General features: G+C 44.4%; 1 protein-coding gene across 2 annotated transcripts; it reads left to right on the top strand.

The window, feature by feature from the left end:
- Positions 1-23: 23 nt before the first annotated feature.
- Positions 24-13,158, top strand: stk17b (serine/threonine kinase 17b (apoptosis-inducing)). Of its 2 annotated transcripts, XM_063214315.1 has the most exons (8): positions 24-722; positions 1,003-1,182; positions 5,265-5,477; positions 6,977-7,115; positions 8,345-8,471; positions 9,048-9,096; positions 9,653-9,832; positions 12,694-13,158. In XM_063214315.1, the coding sequence occupies exons 2-8, from the start codon at positions 1,064-1,066 to the stop codon at positions 12,965-12,967; spliced, it is 1,101 nt and encodes a 366-aa protein (XP_063070385.1). In that variant the 5' UTR covers positions 24-722; positions 1,003-1,063; the 3' UTR covers positions 12,968-13,158. The 2 variants fall into 2 exon arrangements, with proteins under 2 accessions (XP_063070385.1, XP_063070386.1); XM_063214316.1 differs by lacking the exon at positions 24-722 and having other exon boundaries at positions 755-1,182.
- The last annotated feature ends 1,878 nt before the right edge of the window (positions 13,159-15,036 follow it).

Below are 15,036 nucleotides of genomic sequence, written 5' to 3'. Positions count from 1 at the left end.
CGAGCTCCACCACAAGTGCTGGGACAGAAGGATGAGGGGCCGCTTTTAATCGAAACTGTGTCACTGGAGGTCTGTGTGACGTATACAGTGTATCTGACCACCGGCTTCGCTTTTCAAAACTGCCAGGGGATAATATCGGCGGGAGTGGAAGACAGTCTGTGCCTGTCAGTATTCAGCCTGGCTAAACTATCTAATAACATGGGAAGACGTTATTCACAACTTATAACGATACTGTTTTGTCTGTAGCTAAATATGTATGTCATCATCTTATACTCTTTCAAACCGTTAGCGTGTCGCTAGCAAAGTTAACGAGTAGACGGACGCGAAACAAGAGCTAGTAACCAACTTGTCTCCAAGAGGTGGTTTTTCAAGAGGAGTGACGCGACGCACCAAGGAAGGATGTTGCTTATGTTGAAAACAATGACTGGTCAAATAGTTTCCTCTCTATTAAGTGACTGTCTGGATATGTAACGTGAGCTATATTTTCACACAAGAAGCGTTTGGATAAAGTTGCCTTTGCTAACAGCGCTAAGCAGATTGTCGTCCTGGTGCGTCCTCTTCTATAAACACTGCCTGAGTCTTCGTCAAGGACTATTATTCAGCCTCCAAGCTAGCTAGGATTGTGCCCCTAGCTAGCATGTGCAAGTTATTTACAGGTTACTTTCATCGATTTGCTTCCACTGTATACACTGGAGAGCCAGTTTGTACAAAGACTGGTAAAGGTAAGCCCATCTCAATTTACCAAGCACTAGAACTACTTGTTAGAACTACATTAATCTTGCACAGTTGAAAAGACTGGCAGGTTAGCGCGAGAGCCACAGGTGTCAAGTAGGCTAGTTCTAGAACTAATAGAGCTCCTAGCACACTGACGGACGAGTTGTTAAATTTTGGATGGTGGCGAATAGATGGCTAGTCTTACTAAAGCAGGTAGCGGTGAAAAGTCAATTTGCAACCTCTGTTTCCTGGATACTTTGTGAGTGACGATACCCTCTTTGTAACAAGGTGGCTCTCATAGTATAAACTGAAGCGGAAAAAACTTAAGTTCCCGACTTGGACTTCGACAATGGCGAGAAGACGACTGGACAGTCGGAGCACGGCTGCGGGGCTACTCGGTGACATCCAGACACACATCCAGACGGATCCCTTGGATAGCCTGTATGAACTCACAGGAGAACTGGGAAGGTGAGGCAACTCATTCACACTGTTCTAATACACGTAAACCAAGAACAAATGGCATTTTATTACACATCAGTGCAAAGGAGACCTAGGAAGAGAGTTAAGATTGTAGTGTTATCAATTAAATGATGAAAAAACAAACACGGCTACGTCATCCCTTGAGACAATAGTCAGTGGCTGTTTGGATTGGTTAAGAAGTTACACTTCCATCTTTTGTAAATGTTACCAAGTTATTTTGGGGGGCATTTTCACGCAGACAAAGGAGTCTTCCTCTGATAATAACAAACTCTCTGCTATCTTCGAAGTACATGCGATACGATGTTGTTTGTATGTGTGTGTGAAACCCCCTCCCCAGTAGTACACACACACAAACACACACACACACACACACACACACACACACACACACACACACACACACACACACACACACTAGGAGGAAGGAAACCCAGGCATGTGGGAACCAAAGTGCTTGCACTAAGAAAGAGGAAGTGACCCTGTCTACTTCTCCCTTTTTCTCTCTGGGTGTTCGACGACATGCATCACATTTGATTGAAGGCAAATAACATACACACATGGCTAAGGTTTGCTGTTGTGTTCTGCTGTGATGTGAAAATTTGAGGCTACCATTGGTGGTGTTTGCATAGTGTTTTGTGTGTGAAAAAGTGTGTGTGTGTGTGTGTGTGTGTGTAAGTATGTGTGTGTGTGTGTGTGTGTGTGTGTGTGTGTAAGTATGTGTGTAATTGTGCGTGCATGTGTGTAAGTGTAAGTGTGCGTGTGTGTGTGCGTGTGTGTAAGTAAGTGTGCATGCACGCGTGCGTGCATATATTATCTTTGCTTTCAGTAAGCCCATCTCATTATGTACCCCCCACCACACACACACACACACACACACACACACACACACACACACACACACACACACACACACACACACACACACACACACTGTGTTCCCCCATTGCAACAGGAAGCTCATTTCGCAGTGCGTTTACATGGCAAACATATAACCTTGTGAAACAAAAGGCAGTCTAAAAGAACAGTATGTGCTGTGTGGCAACGGCACTTAGCCGCACTGTAGCCTAGTAGTAGATGCAATATTCCCTGTGTTTGCGTATTTACGTTTCAAAACAAATGGGTTTGCTTTGGAGACCCTGTCGCTGTGTTATTGCCTGAATAGCCCATCTACTTCCTTGTGGCTTTAGCCAGTCAAAAACACTCACAGCCAAGAATTGAGCCCAAAGTGCATGTGGGTGTCAAAACACAAGAGGGATCCACTTTTATCACTTAACGTTTATGGTTTTGATTGGAGGGTTTTTTTATGGCGTGAATTGAAATATGTCCGCTGGCGGCGAGTCGATGAGATCATGACAGATCGGCTCAGACCGGAACAGCTGTGTCAGTGAAATTGGTTGTTTTTCCGTTGCTGGTTGATTGTTTGCTGAGATCAGTCTCTTGAATGAAAGCCCCCTGACCTCATCATAATCATGCCAGTGCACCTCATAACCGTGCCAATGACCCCACCCAACAAAGTATGATGTTAAAGATATGAAAACAGCACAGCATAATAATAATAACAGTTATCAATTATAATCTTCTATATGCCATTACTGATTTTTCTGTTTGATTATTACACTGCTTAAGAGAATGATGTGAGCACTTCAATTCACTTTGAATGGGCCTTCCCAACATCCTCCGGGTTGTCCTCCGGGGGCGGGGGGAGGTGGGGGACTGTAGAGCCCCCGTTGAGAAAAAAATAGCTTATATAGAGCTGCTTGTTGTCACAGCAATGGGAGAAAAGAAGGGAGAGCAGCAACGTGCCACTTTATCCCACCATGCCTCGTGGGCTTGCAAACCATCTAGCCATGAATGTGTACGGATGACTCAGTTGAGTCAACAACGAGTCAGATGAAATCTGGAAAAAAAGGGAGGAGGAGAAGAATGAGAAGTAAAGAAACGCTAGCCTTGGGTATTGGGGAGAGGGTGTGACTCAGGTTCAAGTTCCTGGTTGTAATTCTTTCATCGCGTGTAGTGGCAAGTGTCTACTCACTCACTGTAAGCAAAGTCAGTGAATGAATTGTGAATCGACCACTGTGTTTTTTGTCCCGATAGGTCTTTCGATACAGTAATGCCCCTCTGTCTCTGTCTCTCTAACTCTGTCTGTCTCTCTGTCTGTCTCTCTGTCTGTCTCTGTCTCTGTCTGTCTGTCTGTCTGTCTGTCTGTCTCTCTCTCTCTCTCTCTCTCTCTCTCTCTCTCTCTCTCTCTCTCTCTCCTACACACACACACACACACACACACACACACACACTCCCTGTCTCTCTATTACACACACACACACACACACACACACACACACACACACACACACACACACACACACACACACAGAGAGAGAGACACAGACACACACAGTCACACACGTCACACACACACTTATTTTCTGTCTCTGTCCCTCTGTCCCCCCTCCAATCTCACTGTTTGCCGTCTAGGGACTAGAGGGCCCTGTTGCAGTAAATTCTAGCCTGCGTAATTGTAAGGGATCAGGTCTCCCCCATCTGCATAAACACACCGCTTGATTAATATGTATCGTCTGCTTCAAAGAGTCTTACTCTACGCATCAAAGCCCTTGGCAACAGGAGAGGGCAGAGAGGGTTTGGATGCGGCTCAAATGCTGGGAACAAAGCAAAAGCATCCCTCTCTCAGGGATGCACCAATCAGACGGCTAAGAGGTCTGTTATCCTGTTGATATGGCCTACCCATAGCATGGAGCTGAACTATAGAGCGCTACAGTAGTGGGTTAAGGTTTGGGTTAGGCCTAAGCTTATGTTAGAGTCACGGACGATTTTTTCCCCCGAAGCAGATGTAGCCAAAGCCAATGTTGTATTGCATAAAATAGTGACATAAAATATAAAATAATATATTTTCGGAAGTCAGAGACGTGCTCAGTCCCTTTAGACAGATGAAAAAAGTATTCTTGTGGGTGCTCTTTGGTTCAAGGTTCAATGTCAAAAAAGTTGCTTGAAAAGAGAAAAAACTTTTCTTCACCAAGGCACTCCAAAAAATATAGTTAAAAATGTCTTTATTATTTATGACATATCCATTAAGGACTTTAAAATTGCCCACGCGTAGCGGCAGTTGAGCCTTCTTCAGGGCATAGTGGTACTGACACAGTGAAGTCTTTTGTTAAACAAACATTTCACCTGTTAACTAGTTGATAATATATTTTTGTTTTGTTTTTACTGGATTTTCTAAGAAGCATTTCCATTGCTTGTTCATTAAGTACCTGTTACTAATAATCTATGGGCATTAGCTGTGGTTGTACCACCTGAAAATTAAAAAAAAATTGACCTGCTACTGGTTGCTCATTTTGATGATGCAGCCATTTTCAACAGACAATGTATCACATAATATCAACATTTAAAAACTGTATCAACACCTTTATGGATGACATTTGAGTTTGGTGCTGCAGTAGCCATGTAGACTTGGCCCCAGTGTCTCTCGTATCACCGTGGCAACAAGGCGTGGAACAACATTGTCATTGATTCAACACATGTCTGAGTCACATGTCAAGGCTGACAAGGTCAACAACAGGGTGTCTTTCCACTGTTTGGTTGTTCATTCAAGCCCAAGCCAGGGGGGAATTGTGACTGTGATAAATATTCATGTCATTCACAAAGATAAGCCTTGGTTATGTTTAATTAATATCCCAAAGCAGATGTCATTGTTGTGACAAATCAGATTTTAAGGCAGGTGTTGTTAAGATACCTGACTGACTGGCTCGGTGTCATTATGTCACCTTCTTGACCAAGTTCTTTTTCTTGGTTGCTATGCCAAACAGGCATGCTTGCAGTGTGTGGAGAAGGCCATTCCAACAATGGTTGTTGTTGATGAAAACTTGGACTGCAAACTTAAGTGCCCACTGATGGGATTAATAAAGTTTTCTGAATCTGAATCTGAGTCTGAAAGCACAGTGAAGAAAACATAATTATGACATTGGTCTAAAGTCCTTTTTTTAACCTTTCTTCCTCTCTTCCTTCCTTTCATCTCATCTTTCTCTTTTTCCATGTCCCCTGCTCATCCTCATCAGGGGCAAATTTGCCGTAGTGAAGCGCTGCGTGGAGAAGGCCACGGGTAAAGTGTTTGCCGCCAAGTTCCTGAAGAAGCGCCGGCGCGGGCGCGACTGCCGGGCTGAGGTGGTCCACGAGATGGCCGTACTGGAGGCGGCGCGCCACAACCCCCGCGTCGTCAATCTGCACGCCGCGTTCGAGACCGACCACGACATTGTGCTGCTGCTCGAGTAGTGAGTACAAATTGTACTACGTCACTACCCACTTACTACATTACACTTGGCTGACACTTTTATCCAAAGTGACTTGAAGTTATTTACAGGGTATTGGTTACAGCAATATGGGGTTAGGCTCCTTTCATAAGGGCTCTTCAAGCCATGGAATGCAGTAGGGAAGTGGAATGGCGGGATTCGAACCTGCAACCCTCTGATGTAGAGCTCATCTCCTTAAACAGTAGGCCACTGCTGTCATGAGTACATGCTGTATTGAGCATCTAAGATATTATGGTAGTAATGAGTAGATGGCAATGCATTTATATCTCTGAAGACGTAGAAGACATGTTTAGTCATGTGCTCAAGTAGCGAGTAGCCATTTGGCATTTCACTGGGCATTTGGTTATTCAGTTGCCTTTTACTTATATTATTAATCAGTGGGATTACATGTTTTCCAGCTTCAAGGTTTCTGTACATGGGGGACATTAACTCCCTTTGACATAGGTAGTTAAAGCCTTTAGACATAGCTTGTGCCACTAAGATTATCCCCCAACATTCACTGAAGGAATAATCACCCGTCATCATTTGAGAGTTTTTGCCTATATCTGTAAAGACTTAGAAAGACAGATTCGGTTACTCTGGTAGGTACGTATGTTGACTCCAAGCAAGTGGGAAACCTAGGCCTGGTAAGGTGGGGGTTAAGGTTAAGAAATGTCTACAAAATAATTCAAAGTAGTCCCTTCGAATTGTGTTTTGCCTTCAGCTTCAGCCCACTGATGTGAATGGAATGCATTTGATGAATGCATCACGGAGGCCAAGTCCAACTTTCTACTGTTGTGCTTGGACAAATCAAAAAGGGAATGAATGTGGTCCTAACTAATCTAAACCAATGAGGACATACGGTAACAATGAGGTGCTGGGGGAAAGACTGAGCGGAGGAGCTAGAAACGCAGACGAGGAAGGAAGTCCAGACATACTCTCCGCACAACGTCAGGCAAAACTGGAGCTTACATCTCCTCAGTGGAAAACTGACTTCTCAGCTCACGCAGCCACAGTCCAATGTGGTAACTTAAGACCCAGTCTGTGGCAGAGCAGTACAGTCTATTGCTGTGCTGTGGTGTTCTGGGAGCGTGGTAGAGTCACCAATATGTTGATGCATTTTTAAGCTGTGCGGGTGTGACGTGCCCAGGCATGTCTGTGAAGAAGCCCTTTAAACCCAGTCTCTATCAGGGAGAATAAAAACGAGATGTTTTTGTTTTTTTGTGTCCTCACATGTGCTCTTTTTCTTTCTTTCTTTCTTTCTTTCTTTCTTTCTTTCTTTCTTTCTTTCTTTCTTTCTTTCTTTCTTTTTTTTCCCCTCCTCTTTCTTTCTTTTGTGTCTATCTTTCTATTGTGTCCGTCTTTTTGTGTCTGTTTCTGTCTGTCTGTCTGTCTTTCTGTGTGTTCCTCTCATTCTATGCCTTCAATTCTGTCTACCTCCCTGCCTAACTTTCTGTCTGTCTTTCTCTCCACCTCCACAGTGCGGCGGGTGGGGAGATATTCGACCTGTGTGTGTCGGATGAGCTGCTTCCAGAGGGCCAGATCACCCGCCTCATCAGGCAGACGCTGGAGGGTGTCCATCAGATGCACCAGACCGGCGTAGTGCACTTAGACCTCAAGGTTAGCCCAAAAATGATAAACCGCGTTCTTATACCTGTACATGGGTTCTAAATTTTGTTTATAACCTGACTGCGCAAACCTAGCTGTGCACAACTCAACCTCTGACTGTTGGAAACCGCTGTCGGTCAAAAAACGTGGTTGGCTGCCAGTGTCTTGCCCCTCCTCATAATATTGTGTTGGTGAACACTTAGAACCCATGTATATAGACTTTAAACATGGAGGTTTACTTTTTTGTTTGGAGCTAAGTCAAGGTTAGCCCAACAATGATAAACTGTGTGTTCCTTTGTACTAGAAAACCATCTTCCTTTTACCGTAATCGTAAAACTGATGCAACATGTGCAACTGCCACAGCATGCACACATTGGCATTGCACGTTTAGAGGAAGCACAAACATTGTACTTACTTCACGTGCAAAACTAAAGCTCACACACCCGTGGACTTCCTGCATGGGTGAAACAGCTGCACTGAGAATTTCTCAAAAATAGTCATTTCTTCATGGGTGGCGTGTTGCAACTTTGCATTTGCGCTAGAGGCGGACATCCGGAATTAAGTGTGTAAAAGAAATACATGCCAGATATTTGTTCCAGCTAAAACGGCTAGTACATCTCTTCAAAAATGTACGAGCGTACGTATACTAACTAGTGGAACTGCCAGCATTGACAGTGCAGACACAGGCAGTACATATGCCTATGGAGATTCTATTTTTTTACCTCATGCTACTCAAATGAGTTGCATGTTAAGCAGCCAGGTTCCTTTTTGAAGCTTAAGGAAATTTCACCTCATGAAACACTGTCAAGCTGCAATAAAGCCAACGTGGCCAAACGACACTCTATGGAGTTCATGAGAAGTTTGTCTTTTTCTTTTCTTTTGTAAACCAGTTTCGCCCTTGTGATTGTCATTAGACCAGAACACTGCTGAGCTGTGGTCATCTCCACTCACTGTAGCCAAAGCAGAACTCCCGAAGCCTTGCGAAGCCTCAATAATCACTGTAACTAGTCACTGGAAAGACTTAACTACCACTGCCAAAATACTGAACCCCGACAGCATTATATAGTCTATCCTAATACATCACGACTTAGTCATTACCATTCTGGTAACACCAATTGAATAGAGCCTGTCTTCATGCATTTTTGCTTTCATTTTCATTCTCTACCCTCTTCTCCTCTCCTCTCCTCTCCTCTCCTCTCCTCTCCTCTCCTCTCCTGTACGTCTCCGTTCCTCTCCAACAGCCCCAGAATATTCTCCTGACCAGCCTGAACCCGCTGGGTGACATCAAGCTGGTGGACTTTGGCCTGGCGCGCAGGCTGGGCACGGCTGGTGAACTCCGGGAGATCCTGGGCACTCCCGAGTATGTGGGTAAGAGAAGAACCTGTTTCACCCTCTTGGCTCCTACGCTTTTGTTGTTGGCTAAACATCACGTGCCCGACACGTTTTTCAACTTTACTCCATTTTGAAATGTTCAAGGCATCAGTAAAGAAGTTGGTGGTGTGCCCTCAGACCCAGTCTTGTTTCATAGAAGATGCGAATGGCTACCCATTTCATTTCAATATGGTTTCATTTTTGCGTGTAGTCTGTTTGGGAAAACGAGCTAAACAACATGATAGTAAAACCATATTAGGTTTGTGTTTTATTGTGTTGTGTAAGTATGGGAAAGGGTGCAGGTGTGTGTGGGTGTTAAATTGTTACATTTACAGCAGTCTAATCAATCAGTCACTGAAGGCTATGCAAGTCAGCTCCCTCCCTCTCTCTTCCTTTCCTTTCTCACCCTCTCCACCCCCCCCCCCCCTCCCCCTTCTTGCCCTCTCCATTCCTCGCCCCTCTCTTCGTTTGTCATAATCTCAATTTTCTCTCTCTCTCTCTCTCTCTCTCTCTCTCTCTCTCTCTCTCTCTCTCTCTCTCTCTCTCTCGCTCTCTCTCGCTCTCTCTCTGCAGCGCCAGAGATCCTGAACTATGAGCCCATCACAACAGCCACTGACCTCTGGTGAGTGTTTTGCTTTGTGTCACAATCACGTACACGCTCCAGTTTACAGCTGAGCAGGAACACAGTAAAACAGACACACACTCACACACACTCACACACACACACACACACACACACACACACACACACACACACACACACACACACACACACACACACACACACACACACACACACACAGACTGTGTCCTTCAGTTTATAGCTCAGCAGGAAATGTCCCGGCCCGTTGTGAGTTAGCCGTGTCACAAGTGAAAGTAAATATCCAGCTAGAGTATCGTTGTGCTCCTCTATGTATGTCTGTGCATGTCGACCGTGTGTTTACATTCGACCGCACACTGTTTATACAGCGCCAGACCTCTTTGTTACCTGCCTCCCCATGTCTGTTTACATTTGTATGGGGTGTGTGTGTGTGTGTGTGTGTGTGTATGTGTGTTCGTGCGCGCGCATGACCTCTTTAGGTTGGAGAGGAGTCATCTTATTGTATTATTTTATTCTATTTCATTTGTTTTTATTGTATTTTATCGTGTGTGTGTGTGTGTGTGTGTGATGTCTTAAGGAGCGTGGGAGTTATCACGTACATGCTGGTGACGGGCGAGTCCCCGTTCGCGGGGGACGACAAGCAGGAGACGTTCCTGAACGTGTCGCAGGTCAACGTGGACTACAGCCGGGAGTCCTTCTCCATGGTGTCGGAGCTGGCCGTCGACTTCATACGCAAACTGCTCGTCAAAACACCCGAGTGAGTTTCTCTCTCTCTCTCTCTCTCTCTCTCTCTCTCTCTCTCTCTCTCTCTCTCTCTCTCTCTCTCTCTCTCTCTCTCTCTCATCCCTCTTCTTTCTTGTATTTCTTTCTTTTCCATTATATTTCCAGCCTGGCTTGCTCTTTCTCTTGCTCTGTTATACTCTCTCTCCCCTCTACCAATCTCTTTTTTCTCTCTTTTTCCCCAACATACCCCCTTTTATCTCTCTCTCGCTCTCTCTCTCCCTTTCCCTTTCAAGGGGCCCACTCGACCAGCCCAGGTGGATTATTTCCACTGGCAGAGTAGGGAGGGAGTGTTTCCCAGCAGACAGAGGTGCAGATTCCTGAGTGTGCCATGGCTGTGGCTGTGGCTGTGGGGTGCAGCCAAGGCGGCATGATCTGACTGCCTGCCTGCTCTGAGGAGTGGCGTGGCATCGCATGGAGTGGAGTGGATTACCTCACCCCACTTCTGTTGAGCACAAGCATGTGGACCGTTTCCCACGAAACACCTGGCTCCAGTTATAATCATGAAGTGTGTGTGTGTGTCTGTGTGTGTGTGTGTGTACGTAGTTGTGTAAGTGTATGAGTGTATGCCTTTGTGTGTGCGTGGGCGTGCTGCCATGCATACTTGTGGATGTGTGCGATTGCCTTTTTAGCCTCATGGCAACACTCCTTGGTGACTTTCCATGGAACTTGCTATTAGGGGTGTAAATCAGTCTTTATGGCGATTCAATTCAATATCGATTTCTTAGGCCAACGATTCGATTATTTTCGATACTTAAGAATGCTCCACGACTCATGATTCAAATTAATGGGTCTTATGTGTGAAATGCTAAATAAATCAACCAAAAGCTGCAATATCTGCTTACATTTCATTTGATGGGCATCTTTCTTGCGGTCAATATTATTATTACTGCATAAACAAAATAAAACAAAATCACAAAATCTCACAAAATGACTGCCATATTTACAAAAATTGATTAGTCGATCAATAACTATTAATCGATTCTCTTGTGTATGAATCGATTAATTGAATCATGGATTGTCAGATCGATGCATCGATTCAAATGGATTATTTACACCCCTACTTGTTCTCATTCCATTGCATGACAGCTGCATATTTGATCTTCGTACTTTGTAACTTCACTTCCTCATGGTTGTTAGGCTCATTAATCACTCTGCTAGATAAACAGTAATTATATACACACATATATAATGATGCCAGCGCGTCAGTGTCACCGCCCAGTGTACAGACAATCAGACATGAGTATGAGTGGAATGGCATGATGGTTGGCAAAAGAGGCCCATGGTCTAGGTGGCAACTGAGGAGGGCAGAAGAGAGTAGCCTAGTAAACTAGATGAACCCGTTAAGTCGCCAAAATATTTTTGGCCTAGCGAGTTGTTCTTAGCCTGACAGGCCAGACCATCCGTAATTCATGAATGGTCTGATTGTGCTTCTCTGGGGAGGGTTTAGTCGTCCTCCAGGCGGCCGGCCAATAAGCGAATGCACTTGGGCTCATAATGACATGCGGCATCATGAACGTCAACTGTAAGCGATTGGTCACCACTCATTTCAAACTAGAGCTGAGCTCCCTCCTCCCACCCAGTTAAGTGCTCCAGGGCATTGAGGATCCAGGCCAAAAATTAATTACAAAGTAATTAATGTGGCCTGGTACAATCAGGCTAAGTTGTTTTAGCCCTGGTCCTTGTAAGTTCACCACAGTGGGCACCATCCAGGGTTCACCAATCACGCGAGGATCTGTCTTTCGTTTTTGAATCTTTGGGGCAGGCTTTGGTGATACAGTGGAGACGGCAGAATGTCTACAGCTGATGAAAAGCAGTCATTTGGTTGATCATCCTTTTAGCCAAGGCAGTGCAGAGCCAATTTGAATCATAATGGAAATGTTTTAGCCCACCCACAGCCCTCTGCTCTCTACATCGAGCAATTCGAGACTTCTTATTTTCATGTTTTGTTCTGGCTTGCCAGGCTAGCAGGAGAGATTATATTTTTTCACGTTCCAGCTAGTTTGGACTGTAGGCTAGTTTCTCCAGTTAGGACTAAGTGCAGTGACACTAAAGGCGCCAGGAACCACAATTCTGACCACATTGTGGAGCACTTTTGAATTCTACAATTTTGCTGGCCATTGCACACTGGTGATGCGCTTAGAAAAAATAAGCATTGTAGCCAATAGATTAACCATTTTTTGCAGGAGCTCCAACAATATAGACTTCATATTTAACAGGTTGTAGTGGCGCAATCATCTGTCGGTGCTAGGTTGTATTGACAACAATGGAATCGAGTGTTGGCAGAGTTGTGCTCCGCACTTTGTTGGAACTGAGCACTGTGCAGAAGGCATCAGAACCATGTTCAGTCATGGTGGAATCCACCTCAGAACTGCACCTAAATCCTCTCTTGGTCTCTAACTGCCTCTCTGTCTCTGCCTCTCTCTCCCATCGGCTCTCACAGAGATGGACCCATTGCAGCGGAGTGCATGATGTGCACAAGGCTTCAGACCCATGTTCAGACATTATGAAATTCACCTGAGAACTAGACCTAATCCTTCTTCTCTTTCTCTCTCTCTCTCTCCCATCGGCTCTCACAGAGATGGACCCATTGCAGCGGAGTGCATGATGTGCACAAGGCTTCAGACCCATGTTCAGACATTATGAAATTCACCTGAGAACTAGACCTAATCCTTCTTCTCTTTCTCTCTCTCTCTCCCATTGGCTCTCACAGAGATGGACCCAGTGCAGTGTAGTGCATGACGTGCAAAAGGCTTCAGACATTATGGAATTCACCTGAGGACTAAACCTAATTCTTCTTCTTCTCTCCCCCTCTCTCTCTCTCATCATCTCTCTCAGAGACAGACCCAGTGCGGCTGAGTGCATGACGCACCCCTGGCTGTGGCAGAACTACCCGCCGCCGGCCACCCCCAGCGTCTCTCGGGAGCGCAGCAGTGGCTGCAAGTGGGCCGCAGAGGACAAGGAGAACAAGAACATCGAGGACGACTCGCCCCACACCAAACGCTCCCGCTACGAGGAGGACATGCCTACCTTCGACTACCGGGAAGCAGCGCAGCCGCCCCCACCACCTGGGGCGCTGGATAACGGCAACCTCTCCATGTCTATCTGTTGATTTTCCAACCCTCTTCTTCCTTCCAAAAACACAAATCAAAGGTTTGCGCCACAACAGCAGCAGCGCTTTTTTGGGTAAGCAGCACCTTGCTGTCTGTGACAAGACTTGGTCGCCACTGTCAGTGATTTCACAGAATGTGGAATAAATGTGCTACTGTGTGATTCTTGTCGCATTGTGGTGGGGCACTTGAAGTCGTTAAATTTTGTTTCAAGCTGTATCAGGCTCAATTACTTGCGCATTTGAAATTCTGACCCCAGATTTAGCGTTAAACCCTGTCGTTTCTAGTTAGCGATCAGGAGCCAAATGCATTATGGTGGAAACTTTTGCAGTACTGTCCGCAAAACACTTGAGATAATTTGATATTGTTTTTTTGTTTTATTTTTCTTTGTTGTCTGGTTGTTTCTAGACATATACCAAGTTTTTAAAGACAAACATTCCTTTTGTTGGTTATTCCTTAAATTATACTGAAGAAGCTAAGAACAGCATTTATTTTTCTACCCTGAAGTGAACCAAATAATATAATATAATACATTTCCATTTTGTACTTAAAATTTGTTGGGACCAGATATAGTTTTAGATATTTTTGTCAATAAATATCTGAGAGTGGAAAAAATCACTTAAAGCTCACATTTTAATCTTAAATCCATGCCATCCAATGCCAGTCCTGTAATAATAGTTTTCAACAACAAAAAAAGCTCTTGCGTGTTTCTGCTGTGTGACTAGAGGTCAGTTACTGGCTGTGATAAGCTTGGTGGAGGCACTGACACGTTTATATTGCAAGCTCCCCTTCTGCTGGTAGTTTTTATTATAACAGTTAGTCCGCCCGAGAGATAAGGAAGTGGGCGTTAAGAGAGCACAACTCAATATGTTCTCTTGGCAAATGCCTGCCTCCAGGCATGCTACACGTTTGAAAGAGAAAGAAAGAAAAAAAAGAATAAAATAAATAAATAGCCAGCCCATCCCAGGGCAATTAGAACATTGGATGGCCCCTCACAAAAGAGTGACTCAACACCACTCCCAGCATTACTCAATTATGTTCTTGCGATCAGCATGCCACTTCCTGTAAGTCAGTGACTTGGGGAGTCTCGCAAAAGCACTTAACCCTTTGTTTTCAAAAGGGAAAAAACAGTGATCTGGCACACTGCTGTGTGTGCATAAAAAATGTCCATAGCCGTACACTTCAGTAATAATTTGTATTTAACATACCACTGTATGTACCGTGGCTACAACTCAGGAAAGGGTGCACTGTGATTGTGGTTCTATTACCAGTTGCCCTTTAATTAATATTTCCAACCCATACAGCTGTGTCCCACCATATGAGGTGATGATTGCCTTGTGTATTGAAAAATAAAGAAAAAAAGTATTTTACTCCCACCCACGCTACTATTCTATCCTACTATATTATGGCTTTTAGTGGTGAGCTCTAGTAATCATTAAAGGGTATAGAATACTGGAAAAAGTGGAATGTTCTTCTTATCTTTGAGCATTCCGAGCCTTCTCATCTCATCTCAGGGTAAGCCAATGACTGGATAGTGGTGGCCTCACCTCTTGCCAGTCCACTGTGTGCCTCCTTCTTAAGCTTGCTCTGAGTCTTAGGGATTTCTTGTTGCAATAAGTTATGCAATTTATATTTATATATGTCCTGTATGTGGGAATGTGTTGTAGTCTCATTCTGTTGTGATAGAAAAAAATGTGTATATGATGCAATAATTTCAATAACTTTTTTAATTGTATGGCAAAGTGACTGGTCATACCTTGCACTAGATGGACTGGACTGTAGTAACATACAGTTGGAAGGTGTTTGAGTTGGCAGATGATTGAGTTGCTTGGGAAATGTAGTCTGTGAAGTTACGTTAAGGTACAAAATGTAATGGAAGTATTGTTTTGTTTTATTGCGATGGGAACTGTGGTTCAGGGAAGTTAACGAAATGGGTGGACCTTGGTTGTATGGATTGTGAAGATGGGTACAGATTTGTAGGGACTGCTGTGAGTGTTTTGAGATATGATGGAAAGGACAGAAGGTTAGGTTATGCTTTTGAGATGGGAAATGGAAGCGAATGCTGCTGAGA

This window comes from Engraulis encrasicolus, chromosome 13, assembly GCF_034702125.1.
Source record: "Engraulis encrasicolus isolate BLACKSEA-1 chromosome 13, IST_EnEncr_1.0, whole genome shotgun sequence".
In the NCBI taxonomy this organism is placed as follows: domain Eukaryota; kingdom Metazoa; phylum Chordata; class Actinopteri; order Clupeiformes; family Engraulidae; genus Engraulis; species Engraulis encrasicolus.
Note: the sequence above shows the minus strand (reverse complement) of the source record. Positions and strands in the feature narration are given on the sequence as shown.